Source organism: Diadema antillarum, unplaced genomic scaffold, assembly GCF_040938485.1.
Source record: "Diadema antillarum isolate AM-2024a unplaced genomic scaffold, OU_Dant_1.0 seq00000876_RagTag, whole genome shotgun sequence".
Lineage (NCBI taxonomy): Eukaryota > Metazoa > Echinodermata > Echinoidea > Diadematoida > Diadematidae > Diadema > Diadema antillarum.
This window is the reverse complement of record NW_027271740.1, coordinates 372,947-393,128: the sequence shown is the minus strand read 5'-3', so window position 1 is coordinate 393,128 and position 20,182 is coordinate 372,947. Positions and strand designations below refer to the sequence as shown.

Sequence of the window (20,182 nt, the reverse complement as noted above, 5' to 3'; positions counted from 1 at the left end):
CCTGCCTTTAGAAAGAGGCAAGTCAAGTGCACTTTTATTATGCCAAAAAAGTGAAAATATGTTGAATTTTCTTTTACATTTTCTTTATACTGTTGTACGCATATGACTCACAAGCTGTAGTAGTCTCCTCATCCAGCGGTTCCAACACAAAAATTTAGAAAATTCATAACTTTTGCATCGATTGTGCAATTTTCCTCAAACTTTCACTGATGTGTTCTACTAATATTGTTGCATTTTCTCAATCCTTATGTTTATGAAGGTGAACTTGTCCTTTAAAGGCATTGAAAGTTTACTTAAGTGAAAATCAGTTTTGAAAAGGCTGATATATCCAAAAAGAAAGTTGAACAAAGTGATCCTCATAAAAGTTGAAACCCAGATCTTCTATTTCAATAACATTGGTTTACTTTGTGGTTTCATACCTCAGCCATTTGAAGACCATGTTTCATAAGCTAAACTTTGAATTCCTTGTAGAATTGTATGCTCATAAAAATTTCATAAGTGGTTTCTTATTACATTGTATCTTGCAAAAAATTAAAAGCTCAAGTCATATCTGATATGGTTTACAACTTGAAGGAAAAACAACAACTGCTGTCTTGTGGTGCTTTGCTCCTCCAAGAGAATGGGATCAGGCATTCTGCACAGGATATTGTTTGTAGATTCTCTGGAGATGTCATCTTTGAACGACCACTTGAAAACTCCATGCCTTGGTTTCCCCATCAAGTCATCATCCAGGATGTCTTTTACCTGTCAAAAAAAAAAAAAATTATACATACATAATCAACAAATACATATATTGAGTTCATTTTATCACAATTTTTGAAAGTTTGGAATATTCCTACATACTGAGTGCAGATAAAAGATTATTCAAAAGCCATGTACATGTCACCCGCAATTGAAATAATCATAGTTAAACATTTTGCTGCATAGTTATTCCATAAACCAAGCAATAAAATACACAAACTACAAATACAGTAGACTCTTATTTAAAAAAAAAAATGGAATTTTAGAAAAAAAAAACTGTTACTGTAGAAACAAAAGTATGTGTAGCCATCCAATTAGAAGAGCTGTGTTTTATCTAACAATCTTCATTCAAAGACATCTAATAATAAAACATTTCCAATAAGTTTTGAATACACTTGTATAGGATTATAGAAATTTGGAGGAGGCCGTGAGTTATCGCTATCTTCGAAAGGTAATGTGTAATATTTATTTTTTGCTGCAGACAGCAATTGAGTATCAACACCTCTGCACAATGTTTGCCCTCTTGAATTTCTTTTCTGTTTGATTATTTAGTAATGTATGCAATATTTATAGATTTTGGGAAATAAATAAAGAATACTTCTGTACATAAAAGCAATGTATGTTTGTCATAGAAAAATAAAAGTTGACCTCCAATCTATCAACCCACCTAGCAACCTTTCCTGGCCAAAGTTTAAAAAAAAAGAAGGATAGGTGTAATTCTTGGTATCGCCAATACCTAGTTGCCGTGCGGAGAGCAGTGTTCTAGATGCATTATGAGATAGCTTACAGGACAAACTTGACCTGGTTTTGGCTGCTCATGCACTCAGATCATGCTCTATCTTTATCCAGAGGTATTTTTGTTGAAGATTTCTTCGCTTTCCATCATGTGACCAGCACATTGAAGCCTTGCAGTAGTGAACCAGGACTCTAGTGACCGCAAATCAGTAAAACTTAAAAACTTCCAACTCTTTTAAGCTGAATTTTAACCAAGAAAAAAGGGATGGCAATGGAAAAGCAGACAATTAACTCCATTGAATCATATGGGAACTGTGACCTCTACTTAGCGTGAGACAACCAGAAGAGAACAAGGGCACAAAAGAATCCCAAAGTGTATCTGTGACAGAGCTCTTCAGCATGCACAGAAGTTTTTTGCGCACTGGCGATACCAAGAATTGATTGCAACTTCATGAAAATATGCATACATTGTACATACCTTATCACTGGAAAGCAAACATGCTTGGCGTGATGAAGAGATGCTCTGGGCACTCAAGAGATTTAAAAAATTTCCATCAAAAGCTGTAGAACACGGCAATGCAGCTTCTATAAATAAAATGATAATAACATCTGGTGAAAACCCTGATAACCACAGATATGGCTACACGACAACGGATAAAGATATTACCAAAAACAACAAAAGGAGGGCTAACTACAATTGTACATAATCATTCAAAAAGATATCTATGATAAAATCTTTATAATAAAGAAGAATATGCCATAGTGTCAAAAAATATGGAGGCCATGGCTTCTATCTTTGAAGGGTAACAATCACTGTTTGTTTCACACTGTAGAAAGCAATTCAATATCTCCTACAAACATCCTACACAAACTGCTCTGCAATCATTTATTCATGTATGCACTATAAATTTATATACTTTAAAAATGAATAAGAAATAGTCCTGTACATAAAAGGAACTTCTTTATTTTTGTCATGGTCTGAAAAAAAAAAAAATATATATATATATATATATTATGCACCCTTAATATATTTAAGAGTGCCAATGTAGCAGCCTTTTTGGACAAAAAAAAAAGGAAGATTACATAATGAAATGAAAATATGCATTCACACCTTATCACTGAAAAGCAGACAGGCTAGTCATGATGAAGGGATGCTCTGGGCACTCAGAAAATCTCCACTGCAAGCTGTAGAACAGGGCCACGCAGCTTCTATAGTGATAATCGTATCAGAAGAAAACCCCAAATATGCACACATGTGGCTACATGACAATGGACCAAAATATCATGGAAGACAACAAAATGAAGACTAGTTATGTACCAGTTCTATGACATCTACAAATAAAATATTTACAATACATAATAGCATCGCATTAAAAATATGGAGGTCATGGCTTCTTTGAAAGGTATTACTGTTACTTGTAATGTTTGTTTTCCACTGTAGAAAGAGATTTAATATCTCCTACACAATTTGCTTAGTGGTCATTAATTCATGTATGCAATACAAATTTATAATCTTCATTAAATAAATACAAAATAGTTCTGTAAATAAACATAACATCGCAGAATTTCTGCAAAGTGAAGTTGCGGAACTTTGGTCATGTCATACATTTATTAGAGCAGAAAGATTTGGGGCTGATTTCATGACAGGGATCGTTTTTAGGACACGACACAGGCCAGCAAAGAGAGAACATGGTGGATGGTGCGACAGCTGGAATGAGGCTCTGCACAGATAACTGTCCAGGCCACAAAAGACAGGGTGTTATGGACATATTGTACATTGATTCAGGGTCACTTAGCTCCAACGAGCCCTCCCGCAAAATCACAAAAATATGTATATACACCTCACCGTAACACTGGTAAGCAGACAGGCTGGGCACCAGCATGATGATCGAAGGGACGCTCTGGTCACTCACAACACAGATTGAATCACCACTAAAAGGTGCAGAACAGGGCAGCACAGCTTCTCACATAACAGTTGCTAGTTGTCTAGTCTACATCAAAACATAGAAATAGAATCTAAATAAATAAATCATATCATGAGAGAACTGCAATCCATGAGCTCATGTGGCTGAAGGACAACATTAACAACGTTAGAAGTCGAGTTTGCACTTTGCTTAGGCAGAAATAAATCAAGTCAAATCCCGATGTAGGCCTGGTAAATTTTCTTTTCGAAACTTGTTTGATCATGGGTGTCTACATACACAAACGATATCGTGTGGTTACACTTGCACTTAGGACTCATGTCACTAGCGTAGCGCTAGCCTGGCTTTCGAAATTCAATATTAAAATGTTACAGTTACACTCGTTTACGTTTCGTAAACTGAATAGCGAGTTAACGTTAACACGGTTACAGTGCGTCAGCTCACGATGGACAGTGGAGTTAAACTTGTATATTCAGCCATTCTAAGTACCACTCTTGGCTTAGCTTTCGATCATTGCTGTTCTGTCACTGTCAGTTTGGTTTTATTTTGAGGAAAAAATATTACGAAAAGATGAAAAGAAAGATTATTTGAAGCTGGAAGCAACGAAGAATTTACTAACAAAAAATAACACATGTGGGACTTGGCTCAGTTATCGTCCGTGTGAACTCGAAAACGAGTAGTGAAAGCTAGCATACAGAGAATCTCAAAAGAATTTCTAATAATGCCAGCAGGGCCATTAATCCTAAAAATACGGAAGATTCTACTCTAGAATGCAAAATTTACCTTTTGTCAGTGAGAGTCGTAATCACCTCCGTCATATTCAGATCTGAGCAGTCGATGCTGGATTGTACGCAATGCAGACATAACACGGGAAATTTCATGCGAACGATACGCAACCTCGGACAGAACGGCGCGAAACAAGGAGGTAAGCAAGACATGGGAACGATCTGTCTGAGTTTACGCGCGTGCGAACACACGTAACGAAGACCGATTGTAGATTCTGTCCACCGTTCGTGCGTCCCACCAAGCGGAGCGTACCCACTGAACGCACGTAACATACTGGACAGAATTAGAAACGGAAGCTGAAGCTAGATAACTAAATGTTCTGAAAAGACAGCTATGCTTATGGCGCGAAACCGAAAGCAGATGTCTAACTTCAGGGTAGTGTCGGCGTTTCCGTGTTAAATCGAACGACTCTGGAGTGTCTCAACTAGCAGTTACGTACGTTCGCGGCGTGGACAGAAAATTGAATTTGGTAACTTTGAATACGGATATTAAATATTTGATTTAATTTTCTGTTGAATTAGTGAAACCTAACTTGAAACTGTGGTCAGCAAAGTGTATTTAACACAAAATAACTGCACTCTGACGCCTGGAAACCAAACGAAATTGAGGCCGAACGTACGTAACTGAAGTAGGACAGAACGCCGACCTTTTTGGTCCAGCTTGCTTTCCACTCTCTCAAAACTCGTGTAATCGTTCAGGGCGAGCAAGAAAATGATTTCTCGGTGCATTGGCGATAAATTTTGAATTATAATCCATCCAGGGTGCGTGTCTTCGAAGAAAATTTATTTTATACAAGTTACAATTTATGTCAATTTTTATTTCAAATTTGCACATTATCAACAATATTAAATAAAAACAAACAAACCAGCACATCACAAAAAAATGACAAAAAGACTCAACGAGGTTGAATATTTTATTTCACCTTGCCACATTTATTCACGAAATAAACAAAAAAAGATGATTAAAACAAATATATTCAAATAAAATTGCTCTATGTCTAGAGTGCATAAAACTACCCATTTACCGTGGAATTGCCCAGCTGTAGCACGCATGATATTTGTTTTGCTTGTGTGACTCATAATACTATGAGCATTTAAAGACACACACTGGGATGATGCTCCCAAGTTTTCATCTGGAAACTGAGAGATGAAGTGACCTCAGATTTGATTGATAGTGCTGTTAATTAAATACCATTACTCACAAATACTACTACAGATGTCATCTTCAGACAGAGACTTTGGAAATTTAGAGAACAGGGCAAAGAGAACTCCTAACTTCAATGTAGTGATTAGCCTTTCTGCGAAGTATTTCCTCTTGGTAGCATGATCAAGGCCATCGTGATGGCTAAATTTTGGTGTTGTTTATATTCCTCACGGCTCTGGTATTTCTGTGCACTCTGTCCTTCCACTTGACTCTTGCTCTCTCTCCCTCTCTTCCTCCCTCCTTCCCCTCCCTCTCTCTCTCTTCTCTCTTCCATCTTTTTACCCCTTCCTCTCTCCCTCTATCCCTCTATTCTTTCCATCTCTCTCTCTATGTACCTCTCTTTATTTCAGTCTGTATTTTTCACTCTCTCCTCATTTTCATCTTTGTATCACATTTTTTTCTTTGTACCTGACATGTCTTGCTGTCACATTTGCTGCATATGAGTCTCTCTCTCTCTCTGTTCCTTTTCACCATATTGTCACAAGTGATCTGGGATATCCATCTTGACAAATTTATGTGGGAAGGGATAGTTTTACATTTATTTTAAAGCACCATCCGAATATAAGTATTATAAGCCTCAATGTCACAGTCATGCAAAAACAGAATGCTGTTCCCTCAGGATGATGTTATGCACTAGAATTATTGCTGCTGATTGAATATTTCCTCTATCCAGTAATTGGAGTAATTCATACTCTTGACAATCCCACAGACATGGCATCAAATGAGGGTAATGCAAATGTGCGAACATTTTTTCAGTTGTATGCTTTATTTGTTTCACATTTACACATACTGCATGAAACCACGGTCAGACTTAACACACTTGATGTGAGAATAGTGTAAAGTACAACATCAATATCTTTGTGAGCATTTGGAAATCATTGTGGACCTGACTCCCAGTGGTGCTGCCTACCAATCAATTTCACATGGTGCACAATATGATATTGAACTGTGTTTGTATGACAGTGCTTGTGTTTCTACATGGCATGGTGTAAACCACTCTTGAAGCTTGCTGTACTATAGCTCTAATGCTAGACCATCATGGGTTAGGCTTTTAGAGGAATTCCATGCAGTTGTGTCATCAAAGTGGGAATTGCACTTAAATCAGACCAAGCGACCCTCTCTGAAGTTCAGTTTCAGTAGGGATTTGTACGGCCATTAATTACATATATTGCATTTTTCATTCTGGCATCTTTTCTTTTAGATTGGTCTGTATAGAATGCAATCAGAGCTTGTCACTGACTTTCACACCAGTCTCCTTTCTTCTTTACCGACTTACCAATAAATGTGTGTTCCTACTCTCACACCACAGTGTCAAGAGTGGTTGAGGTCAGTGAGTTTCTAATGGTGGCCACCTTGTTTTGATAGGCTATTTATCTCCACCACATTATAGCTTTGACTCTTACCCTCTCTCTGTTCAAACAGTCAATATAGGAAGTAAGCAGGCAGTGTGTGTCACCAAGGGACCTGGTTTCATGGTGAGACTGTCAATATAGACCTTCTGTCTTTAGGTTACAAGTTAACAACAAAAATAAGTTTTGATTCCCAGCATTTTCGCACTGCAGAACGCAATGTACAGGTATATACTATACATTTACACACACCTCTATACTACAAGCATGAATGAACATGTTTGCAATGCTACGGCTCCAACCAATTAATAGTTAAGAACTGAATATTGCCAAGATGAATTCTTTTTTAGCATGATAGATACGAATCATTGAAAGTTTGACCAATTTCACACAAACATGCAGGAAATTAAGACCTTTTTGGTTCACTGGATCCAGTTCAATTCACAGTGACTAAAAGGGGGAAAAGTATCTTATAAGGCAAATCACAGGATTTGCCTTATAAAATATTTGACTGTGGATAGTCTGATTGTGGGACAGGAAATACAGCTCAGTGAATCAGTGTATATATGCATCGTTATTTTTGCTATAAATCACCAACTGTCTGTTACAGTGGAATTAGGTTTCCTAGCTACTCACTTTACTCTTTGCTGCAGATCAAAGATCAACATGTTTCCATATCAACACCAACAGGTTAGATGACTTCTCCCTTGTATTTGGTGCCCGCAGCTGAAAAGCAGCAAAATTTTGTCCTTTTTTTTTTTTTGAGGGGGAGGGTTGTGTCAATTGTGTGTATCATTTTTATGGTTGGTTACTCAACCATTTTGTTGTGTAATGCTTATTTGTGATGTTTACCTTGAGAGATGTGTGATGTTTATACAAGTACTGACATGAGCCCATATCTTGGGCAGATACATTGTATCATGCAGATTCATTTAGACATTCTGTGATACAGTATTCTATTGTCTTCAGAATAGCTTGAAATAAACAGGCAAGGTAACGGGAAGAAAACTGGCTAGCTACAGAAGGGATGCCAATAGTCACAAATACTACACATACATTTTCAGTATGGGTGGGTCAGTATGTGGGAAGTGCATCATGTTTATCAAACTTTGTGCACCAGTTAAGATCTGAGATTGATCGTGGATAGATGACATTTCTGCTCTCCCACACTTTCTTTTATCTGGACTTGCTTTATTTGCTATAATATTTTTACAACTTCTAGTCACAGGTTCACAATTTAGTAACAAAACAAGCTACTGGATGTCTTGATATAGCACATCCACTTGTGACACAACTGAAAGAGGTCATCCTAAGTTATGTTACTGCTTATTGTTTAGATTTGAGTCACTGTACTAGTCCTAAGGTACAACTCAGATTCAGAATTCTGTCACATGTACAGAAATGAATTGCAATACGAGGTTTGTATGATAGGAAGATATTACTGTTCTCTGCTGTTCACCAGTGAAACTAAAGGCTTCCAGCTTTATCTTGCCCCATGCAAGGTTGACTTGTGGGATGTTCGAATATCCTGGAATGGTCATTTAGAATTCCTCTTTCATTTGATTTTATGAATACTTGCTAGTCTTATCATGATCGACTGCTTTTCTAAAGACCATGCAATTTGTACTTAAGAGATCATAATGGAGATAAATGGGAGGGTACATGGAGATGCAAGGTACATATCATTTTAGTTATATCGCTCAAGAGAGTAGTGCAGCTGTCCATCAATGTTTTTATGGATGGGAGATTTGTCTTCGTTGATTGACCAATACAAGGGAATAATCAGTCATGATGAGATGTAACCACTCTTCTGCTATGAGAAAGATGTAGATCTATGCAGGAGGAGAGAGGGATGACCTTGTTTCCTCCGGCTTTACTGGCCAGCCTCTCATCATATGCCAAAGTTCAACCTCTTCTTCGGAAAGCAAGTTTGAAGGCTGCATATCATCAAGTTTGTTGCTTAAGATATGATGTTAACAGGAAAACTGACAATGTATCTCAATGATCGATGCTAAAATGAGGTACAAAGTTCATCATTCAGTCATGAGCTGCTTCTATTTCTGTGAAGAAAAAGCCGTATATTTCTCACAGCTGAAGATGATGGTATACTATAACTTTAAATGTGTCATGTATGCAAAGTTGTTGAATGTGTAACAATGCCTTTCTGTACTGCCTGTAGTATGCATTCCATTTAAATGGCTTTAATTTTATAAAAGATAAGTTTTCTGCGTCATGTTTTAGATAAATCATTTCAAAAAAACATTGTAGAGTGGGAAAATGTAATTTTCTGATGTAATCAGTTTCATAAAGTGTAAATGATTATCTTAATTATTTTGTGTGAGATTTCCTTTTCATACATGTAGAAAATTACATGCAAACAAAGGTTACACATACATTCCTTCACCGGATAAAAGAGTGGCAGAAGTTTAATTAGTTGGTCAAGGTATGATTCACTGGTGGTCAGTGCACAATGGTGAATGATTGTGACCATCATCTTCTGTTTAATTAAGGCATGAAATGATTGTAGTTCATTAATCAACATGCTTCCTATGGCCTGGACTGTATTAAAGTAAAGCTCTGCAACCTTCTCAGATGGCTTTACTTGAAGGCATGAAATAGTAATCCTTGAAACTTCAGTGCAATCTGGCTTAATGACTTTCATCAACTGGTCATTAGGCAGTAGCCAGAGGGAGGCATAGCCTGTGGGGCTAGCCAACAGATTATGAGGGTTAGCACTCAGTAGGAAGGAGCTGCTGTATAGCCACACATGGGGAGTATGTGTCTGAAGGCATGGAATTTCAATTACGATTTATGTCAGTTTATGACTAACTTACTGAGCCATCATTTGATGTCACATACTATCTCTGCTAAAGCAATATAATCACCTGCCAGTATTGTAGATAGTGACCTTTGTTTTATAAGGACCTCCAAATCCTCAATGACATGACTTTACGGTAATCAATATAGTACAATAGCTCTTTTGTTGAGTGTCAACATGTGACAATACATCACTTTGTTTTTCAAGGTTTACTATTGACAAGATACCTGCTTCAATACCCCTGTTTCCTCCATGTGAAATGCAAGTGTATGAGTTTCAAAAGATGAGAAAAAAATGCAAGTCACATCAAATTGCAGTTAACCCTCATGATACATTGCATGTATTTTTGATATTCATCCCTCGTGTACACATAATCATTAAATTGTATTCACATGTGCAGAGGCTCATTGAAAGCACTGGAATCCTTATGTGTCCATGCCTACTTTCTTTCCAATGAACATGTAATTGCGATTATCCGTGGAAAGGGATCATGCATCTAGAAGATGTCAATAAAAGATTAGAGAGGAGCCAGCCAGATCAAACAGACAAGAAGAGATGATGTTTTGATTTGATATTTCAATTTCAATGTACCGTATACCAGGTCACTACTCTTATATCAAATTTAGAACATATTTTTTTCATCTCATAATAATGTTTCCCATGCACAATAGAGCCAGGTTACAGGAGCTTGTCTTCACGGTAATCCTATACAGCATTGCTATATCCTATTCTTTATCAAAAATGCAGTCCAATGATTAAGAACCAGAAGATGCAGGTGAATGTTAAAGCTAATTCATATCTTGATGATTATTGCAGGAAAATCCATTATTATTAAAAAGTATGCAGGTCAAAAATGTTTGCCCAGATCTAGCACCAAGGTTTTCACCATGGTTGCATGCATAAACAGTCCTTTCCGATCTTGCATTATGAGAATGCTGCAATGATATGCGGTACTCTGGTGAAACAAATCAAGCAGGTTCTACATTGTATGCAGCATGTCTATTATAGAACTGCATAGGATGGTTACTCCTCAGCTCAGTTGTAAAGGGTTCTTACTTGTGATGACATAGAGAACCGCCGTGCACTGGCACACTATACTGCAGCTGGTCTAGTTTCTTGCATTCTGATGCCATGGCTCTGTAACAGTAAATATCTCACTGAATAATGTATTGTGCACACAGGAGGGACATCTACATGGCAGGAGAAAAGTGTATTGGTATACAGTAGGCTACATGTGTAGTTGTGATTGTATCAGGAGTTCTCCAGATTTCTTCTTATATCTTTCTCCTTTTTTTTTTGGGGGGGGGGGGGAAGGGTGGTAAAGGTTCTCACCGCTATTTTATTTGTGCCACTGTTCATGTTTAAAACCCAGTCCACCCCCAAAAAGTGATGCAAAAGATGTGCCATAATAACAGATTTACCAATCCTCCCTAATTGTGAGGGGAGCTTCCTGAAAATGACTTGTATCATGTCCTAATGGAAGAAATCAGCCTCCCTGATTGCTCTTTGGTATTTTCCTGGTTTTGATGTGTTAATACTGGCAGCTAGCAATTATAGTTTTATTGTTGCTATTTTGCATGTCTTTGAGGTCAGTAAAGTTTAAATTGTTAGACTCGTAGTAATAACAACCCACAATATTTTTATATAGTTTGCATGCATAAATCTTATTTTGTTTTTGTTGTGTGAATTAAGTTCAGCTTAAATGACAGGAGAGAGACAGAAGAAAGAGAAGAAGAAAGGAGAGAGCACTTTGGGTAGAGGGGGTAGTCAAGCAGTGGAGCACAAAGAGAAAAGGATTAGTTAGATTGAGAATGTAGGGAGACTCAGAGAATTAGAAGGCCTGTAAATTGTAATAAATGTGATAATGTTTTGCTACATTTAGCAGATGTATTAAAATGAGTAGCCAACAGGGCTTTCTGCAGTCACAAGCTGGTCACATGACTCTGTCAAGAAACACTGTATACGGTACTACATGGAGCTGTGTAAAATTATTCACTCTTTACATGGCTAACTTTAACTGTAATGTATATGATGTTGTGTTTTTCATATGATACGTTTGGGGTTTCTTATTGTAGCAATACCATTTGTCAAGAGCACATTCCAACATGCAGCCCTTCCCCTCTCCATTCCCATCAAATGACATTAGCTTCACATGTCAATATTCATTAAATGAGGCCTTTCTTTTCTTTTCCATTGACAGGTGTGCTATAGTGGTTTTCAACCCCAGGAAGAACAAGCAGTTTCACATCTTGAACCACTCAAAGTAAGTGCACATTTCACATACTCTGATTATTCACTTAGCTAATGGAGCTAGAACTCTCAAAGGTTGGGGTATCTTCGTGTGAGAGAAAGTGCTAGCCAGATGCAGTCCGACAGATCTATGGAAATATGAGCAAAGTTTGATTTTAAGCCTTGAAGGAAAGTCATGACCATTTCAAGAATATTCAGTGTGTGTGGTATGGCATCATTAAGAAGCAGTCTCGATCATATAACCTTGATATCTCTTACACAGTACACTTTATCATTTAATAGTTCTTTATAAAATCAAATGTGCAGTTTCATATTTTCTGGCATAAAGACTTTTGTACTCAAGGTGTGTCAAGAACATATCTTTCGCAACCTCTGAGACTGAGAAAGTTAATACTCAAGCACACAAATTTGATAAAAATACTATGTTTAATCTTTCATACATGTATGCAATAAATGATTAGTATTTTGTTAATACTCCAGTATGTGACAAATACACAACTGTTTTGCAGTGTCCAATAGACTCCATGCCAAAATGTACTGAGATTCTGTGGTCATGACGCGGGTGGTTATTTTTATTTTTTTTTTTTTTTTTTTTGGGGGGGGGGGGAATCTGCTTAGATTTTCTTCATCATTTACTCAGATTTATTGATTGAATTCATGCAGCTTTTCCATAAATTCCCTTTAACAGTAATCACTTTCTCTTCATGTCGTTGAGCCAAAACTCTCTTTTGCATGCATTTATCCTGTAAGATAATGTCTTTAATGCCTGAGAGTAACCAAGTACATGTGCTCATGAATATTACATTTGCACATTGTGGTCATGGGTTTGCATTATGGTATTCCTTCTAATGAAACATCGCTGTGGATTGAAATGATCTGTTTTTATGTGTGCATATTTCTTGGCCTTACATTGTTTTTCAGACATAAGAGTGGCTAAGCTAAGATATATTCTTTGTCCATTAGCAGTCCATATATTTTCATACAAGGACAAGGAGAGAAAAGAAAAGTGGTTCAGACATTCTTGATTAAACTGACTCTTTTAATCTTGACTATCGCATTTCACCACCTAGCACTGTAATGGCATCTGATTGTGGTATATCAAGCATGGCCCTAGCCACTGCGATGCTATATCTGTGAATGTGCAGTGACCTTGAGTTAGCTCCAAAACACCTCAGAAGTATATGCAGACAGACCTTTTTATCGTTAATTGTTAGTGAAAAAAGAATGATCATGTTATCTGAAATATTGTGTTGATAAAGTATTTCACATACACCCATGAATAAGCAGTAAATCTACGTAACTTTTCAGTCAAGAAAGAAATAGAACTATTTTAAAGAGCATTTCCTTGGCTATGTTTTTATCACTTTCTGTTATTGGAGGTATCTGTTTTTGCCTTCAAATGTGGTATAGTAAAGTTTCTATTATAAATAGGCTAGTAAGGTGTGGTCAGACCAAACCATCAGACCCTAAGTAATGTACTGTAAAATGAGAATGTATGAGAAAAAAAAACCTAAAATGCTTGTGAAAGTTCTGTCTACACTATATGCATCGAATGCCGGAGGCAATTCTCAAAAATTTCATGCCACAAAAACATCTTCTTACTACAGCCAAAACATCAGGAGTCACTTGGATTGGTTCAACCAACCTGCACTGAAATGCTCCATTATCACATTAAGTAGAACATATGATTTGAACACCACTTTTTCACAATATTTACATGAAACCAAAACTAAGGTCATAGAGATATAATGATATCTTTTAATTTTAGTTTTTGATATTCTGTCATTATACTGTGTACCACATAAAATACTGACTACTTGTAGTGTTGAAGTCAAACTTTTGGGGGGAAGGCTATGTTTCCTAATGATTTCACAGATTGACCTGTACAAATGAATGTCACTATCACTTTTATGCTAGATTTAATTACGTTTTTCCCCAGAAATGCATTTAGTTTATGTCCACAAACGTATTTTACAGTTAAACAAGGTTAGCCTGTAATTTGGGACATGTACTGCATCAAACACAAACTTTGCAATGTAAGCAACAAAATGACTTAAAGTCAATCAGAAAGCAAACTTATTTCTTCCCTGTCTTATGCTGAGTGAGTTTGTTTCACCACAAGAATTGTCCAAGCAGAAGAGAATTTGATACTTTCACCTTTTTGGTTAGAACAGTCAACCACTAGGTCTAATTTGGCTTCGAGCTCCTGGGTGGAGGAAAGCTGGTTCCTGAAAGGGTTCCTGAAATGGCTGCAAGGGGTGCCTTGCCTTTTATGCAAGAAATAAGTCAATTGAATTCAGCCTGATAAATTGTCGGAATTGTTACGCAGGAACCTCTGATTGCGGTTGCCAGGCAATGAGGCAGGGGTACATGTAAGTGGGCGATTCCTCTTCAGAGGTGAAGTTTAGTCAACAATGATGGATGCCTAGAATGGTGCTATTGTGTGTTCCAACCTCTGTCACTCTGTCACCAGTTACTTCATTGTAAAGACCTCTTTATTTCCCTGTTTGTGCCAAGGGTAACTGAACAATATTTAGCATGCCTGAGGTCATTCAACTTTGAATGTGTTAACACAGCTCGATTTGGAAGATGAAAGCAAATAGACATTAGCCAACTCAAATATGTCAGCTGTGAAGAAAAACAAATAACGGAGATGTGACTATGGACTGGACTGTTGACCACATTACCCGATGCTTGAGGAAGTCTTTCGAAAGAAATTGACACAGTGTCTATGAATTATTGTACCCTTGATGAATGCTCTGTAGAAAAGTTATCAGTTTTCTGCTTGTAGTATGTCTATGAATAAAGAGTTATGAACTTTTATAAACGTAGAAAACATTTTCTATCACATTGTTTTTATGATGGAATTATGTGGGAGAATTAAGGAGTGCAAATCTATATATGAATATGAAAAGAATTGTAATAGATCAGCATCAACTGATCCTAACATGTTGTAACTTCAGAAACATCATATTAACAGGCGCAGACTTACTCATGACACATATGGGTTGAACTGAAAAATTGTAGATCTTCAGTTCTTCCTTACTGACTGGTAGACTTCAGAGTCAACAGCAGTCAATGCATAGCTAAAGAGCTATAGTATACACATAATATAGTTGTACATCCAGCATTGGAATATTTAATGCAGTCATTGCTAAGTCAGTACAGGCTTTCTAGTTGAAGTCATTCATACTGTACAAATCACGAGATGAATCTCTTTCATTGTAATATCAAACGTTGCACATTCGTTGTTCATTACTGAGTGTCTATATCAAACAAAGAGTGAGTTCAGGGACAAAAATAGAACTCTCTCTATATTGTGGCCTTCATTACTGTCATTAACCCGTTGAGGACGAGTACCGAGTATACCCGGGCAAGTGTCTATTGGAAATGCATGTTGTAGCAAAATCAAACCGTCCTCAACAGGTTAATTCTCTTTTGACATCATCTTCACGTTTCCTATTGACATAAAAAGCACATTTCATTCCTGTTAAAACCACATTTTCGGAAAGCCGATTTTAAAAAATTCATGAAACCATTATTGCAAGCCTTCCTGGCTGTATTATTAAATTTGATGTTTGTTGACTGCAGATTGGATGACATTAGGAAGAAATCTCTCAGGAAATCCCTTGTGATATGAAATGACGCTTATTCCCTCCCGCTATCAGACACCAGTGTGCTTGTCTGGAGTCTGCTATGTGTGGTATTGAAAAGCTCTCCACAGACATTACAATTCATGCTTTTCAGCACATTGCCTTGTATTCTTTCCCCCACATTTTTGCTGTACGAACCTGAATCTGTATTTATCTGTCTGTCTGTTTAACCATCAATACAGTATATCAACTTCCCATTAATCTTGTTATCCGTCTGTCTGATCATCTATCTTTTAGGTCTATCAATCACGCATCTGCCCATTGCTCTGTCTTTCTATCTATTTCTCCATCTGTCTTTAGTTGTATTTGTCTTCTTGTTGATATCTTTTTCCTCTTTGTGTACTGGTACCTCTCTGTACACTTTATCTATGCTGTACAGGAACTGGTTTGAAATGTAGTGCAGTTTGTATGTAATCTGGAAATTGGAAAACCGTTCTGTATGGTTGTATGATAATTAGATGACTAGACAAAAAAAGAACTATGTGAATCTTGCCATTCTTCAGTAATTATATGATTGACAAGTAGTTATAGAAAAAGAATGCAACATGGAGACTAATAAGTGCACATGTTCATTTTTCAGTGTATGTCGTCAGTCAGGGACAGTTTTAAACCGTAAGATACCACTCTCCAACCAATCTCATCGACTATCTGAAAATTATTATTATCAGACCTGTAGGTATTGCCTCCCTTAATGAAGTGATTTTATGCTACAAGTGCAGTCTTAAATCATAAAATCTAGATACAAAGATAGTAAATAAAAGTTTAGCATGAAGAATGCAAAGTGGCGAAGGGGGACTAATTTTTAATTATTGCCTTTGTCATGTAATGTTGATGGTTCCATGACATTTGCTCCTGCGACAATTGCTCCCACTGAATATCTGCACACTAAGCCAGACATCATTTCTATCCACAAACATAACCCTAGTCCACATGTCAAACTAAACCTAAAACCCTATCACAACCCTAACCCTAACCCTAAGTCCTTGGAGAAAATAAGACCGGAGCAATTGTCACAGAAGCAAATGTGTTGTCACCAATTTTGATATTATTTCTTCAATCCAAAACATGTCGGGTATTTTGTTTCTGTGGCAGAGTTCATATCAATTAATCAAGGAGTGGAATACATATGAGATGTATGCATCCAAAATCATGGAAGAATGTATTTTGTGGTATCAAGGTGATGCGTGCTTTATTCAACCCTTTTTTATACTCTTTGCATCCTTGTCTTGTGCCCTCAGGAAAACACTGACTGCTCTCGCATTTTCTGGAGACGGGAGATACCTTGCATCAGGAGAGGTGAGTCAGAGAGAGGATGAGTGATGCGGGGAGAGGGAGTGATGCGGAGAGAGGGAGTATCTTCATCCTACAGCAGGTGGAATCATCAGGGGCAGCGTAGCATAGGTGGAGCGTAAAATTGACGATCATCTTTGATGTGGAACTATGCCGTCCCATGGGGGAAGGAAGCTCCCGCTATAAAAAGGGATTATAATATGTATGTACACCGAGAGACACTTTGATGTCTCCATGGTTTCAGTGTCTGGATGACATATCCTCTAAGGAGGTGATCATCAAATCTGTCACCAGTCGTTTTGTATCCAAAGCCTGCCACACACACACTTAAGATTTGCTCACAGAAATAGCTTGTTTATATTACATTGTAATGTCAGTTCTGTTTCCGATGATCATTCATAAAGTGATTACTAATCTTCGATAAATCAAATTGATTTATTTAATACTATCAGTCTCTAAGTGGAAGATCTAATCATGCTTCAATCATTCAGTGTACTATAATGCTCTTTGAATGGAAAATTTGTCTACATGATAAAAGATTAGATGAAACTTGTAACCTTTGCAGTTCAGGTGTTGTCTCTGGTATTATTTTTTACTTACTATGCTTTCAACAATTATTCATGTATTAATAGGAAGACAGGTGCCCCCAAATCACTGATTTATCAGTCATTGCCCTAATATGAGAACCTACTTGAAGTACTAGCATCTGTCGAGCTTGATGACCTTATTTGGACATCCCAATTGTATCACACTTTGTGAGTCTAAGAATCTTCATTCTTCAAATCAGTCATACTGAATCACAACCATGTTTGTGGTTAAGTGTATGTTGAAGCTGAAGTCACTATCATAAGGAAGGCAGGAAATGTTTGTGTGAGCAGCCACACCAATAGGCAGGAACATGTTGAGTTACTATCTGCTATACGTCAGAAATTCAGTGATATGTCTCGGGTATAAGTTGAATAATACAAACAAGATAGAAAAGGACGTAACAGCTGGAGGTGCTTCTTATTTCACATTTGGTCAAAATATAATGCCACATGGTTCAATTTGTGACTTTACTTCAAGTCAGTTATTATTCAATTTATAGAATGTCACTAATATGCTCGTACTAATATTAGTCATCCATTTCCATGTCGTAAAATCGTTTGACATACCTTTGTGAGCATTATATACCAATTAGATGTCTCTGATGATCCACTGTCCCACGATATAAAGACTAACTGATGTGATATTTTCCTCTGTGAGTGCATTCACACAGACAGTAGTAGTCAGCAAAACATACCTAGAGCGTAGCAAAACTGAATTCTCAAAGATAATATGAAACAAAATACATATGATGATGTTTTTCTGTCTTATGTATAACTATGGAAATACACTATGATCAGTGCTTCCAGTTAGTCTGAGGGAAAACATTGTTTAAATTCTGTGATGTAATGTTCATCTGTATAGTATAGTTTGCCAGGTGAAAGTTTGTGTCTGATTTATTTTATGAGTACAAGAGAATATAGAATCCATTGCTGTAGAGACTTGTCACATAGTACCAGAGTCAGTAGCACACTCCTGATGCATTTTATTCATCATGCTTTTGAGCAAGGAACAGTTTTAGAAAAAAAAATATCGTTAGGGTTATCATTTTTGTTCAGTTGTTTTATCTTGCTTTTTGTTGTTGTTTTTTATGCCTCTGCCAAGAAGTGGTGCCGGAGGCATTATTGGGTTTGTTTATTTTTTTATTTGTTATGTTTTGTTTGTTTGTTTGTTTTTGTTTTTGTTTTTGTTTTTGTTTTTGTTGTTTTTGTTGTTTTTTTTTGCATTTGCAAAATTCTATCGCATAGATAGCCTTAGACATTCCTGGTAGATTGTACATGGTAGATTGTACATGGTATAAACTGATACACAGAGAGAAATGTATCATTTTACCAGAATGGGTTCGAGCACGTGATCACTTTGTTTATTGGGAGAGCCATTTGTTCAGGCAATAAAACCATTTTATGTCATTACTCATCCTATCACATGGGCGTGATTGTCAACACCCGAATATTGCATGGTATAGAAGGGGTCATAAGTCACACTCAATTTGCTAGAATAGCTTTCCCACTAAGATCAAGTCAGAACCAATATCAAGGAGGAAGTGGAGGAGGAGAGCAGCTAGCTGTTGAACATAATCAGATTCTGTCTCTCTTCAATCGCCTCTGAGGAATTCAATATCACTGTGTCCCAAACACCATCCCCTTCTTACTTCCATTGCAGCCCTGCATAGCAAGGCAAACCGAGGCACTTATTTCCACCTCCGTGTTACTGGCAAGATGCTATTTTAGTACCCTGTTATTTGCCTTAGGTTGTTCCTTGGAACAATCACAGGCTTTTCAAAGCTAGATGTGATAGTTTCAAGCCTGTTATGGCTAGCATGGTGACTCATCTGCCATCGCTGGATCTAACGGGCATTGGGCATCCCCGGCACCCCAGCCACCTCTACCGTCACATTTATAGCTGTGGCTAATAATGTTAATGAAATGAGTGCCAGCGTTGGAGATGCATTTGGGGTTGTGCCTGTGAGAGTTTTTTTGTGGGAACTCAGTGAAGTGCATTTATATCTCACAAGGTCACTTTCATAATAAATCTGATGAAAAATTTATGACAAATTGATTATTTCGGTCATCTAATTAGGAACTTGCAATTCTTGTGTGTGTGTGTGAGTGTGTGTATGAAAATGGTGGTAGTACATGTAATTTGATATAGATTACTTATCAAAAGATTCAAAGGTAATTGTATCACTCAAGTTCTTTTTCATTGATTGGCCAGACAAGTCCATGAATGAATACAAATCAACCAGTGGCACAGTGGTATGAACTACACTTGAATATTGTATGGCACAGAACTCTTGTGATAATTGGATGGAACCATATCATAACAGTCATGAATCAGAGTTAGTGACAAAGAAATTAATATGTCTACTCATTGAGTCAATTAGCCTCTGAAATTGAGATGCAGCGTGTCGGCAGCCACTTACAGTGTACAATAAATATTCATATATGTCTGCGTGGAGGCTGTTAGGTAGTAGATATTGATTAAGGTATGATATAATGGATGTATATACAGTGCATTGTAATTGTCTTATATTTCTGGACCCTGTTCATGAAGCACTATGTATAGAATTGTGACCTTCAGTAATTGGGTTAATATAATGACAGCGTGACAACAACCAATAAACATTTTAGTTGTTAGATCACTTAAATAATGGCCTCAAGTAATGTCCAATGACAACAACTGTTTGAAATGTGCAATTGTACAACTCTTTTTGTAATATGGGATGACATGTGAAATATGGATTGTTGTAAGACAGATGCAATCTAATCCATGCATTTATGACAAGCTGTTTCTTGAATGACAGTGATACCATACCAATATGATGTTGGGATTCTATGTTAGGCACCCTTA

At 37.0% G+C, this 20,182-nt stretch overlaps 1 protein-coding gene across 1 annotated transcript in view; it reads left to right on the top strand.

The window, feature by feature from the left end:
• Positions 1–20,182, top strand: part of LOC139740703 (uncharacterized) — an 86,685-nt gene that overhangs the window by 9,280 nt on the left and 57,223 nt on the right. The window contains exons 3-4 of the mRNA XM_071651271.1: positions 11,755–11,817; positions 16,696–16,753. Coding sequence (XP_071507372.1) covers positions 11,755–11,817; positions 16,696–16,753 — 121 coding nt within the window. The remainder of the gene's footprint in view (positions 1–11,754; positions 11,818–16,695; positions 16,754–20,182) is intronic.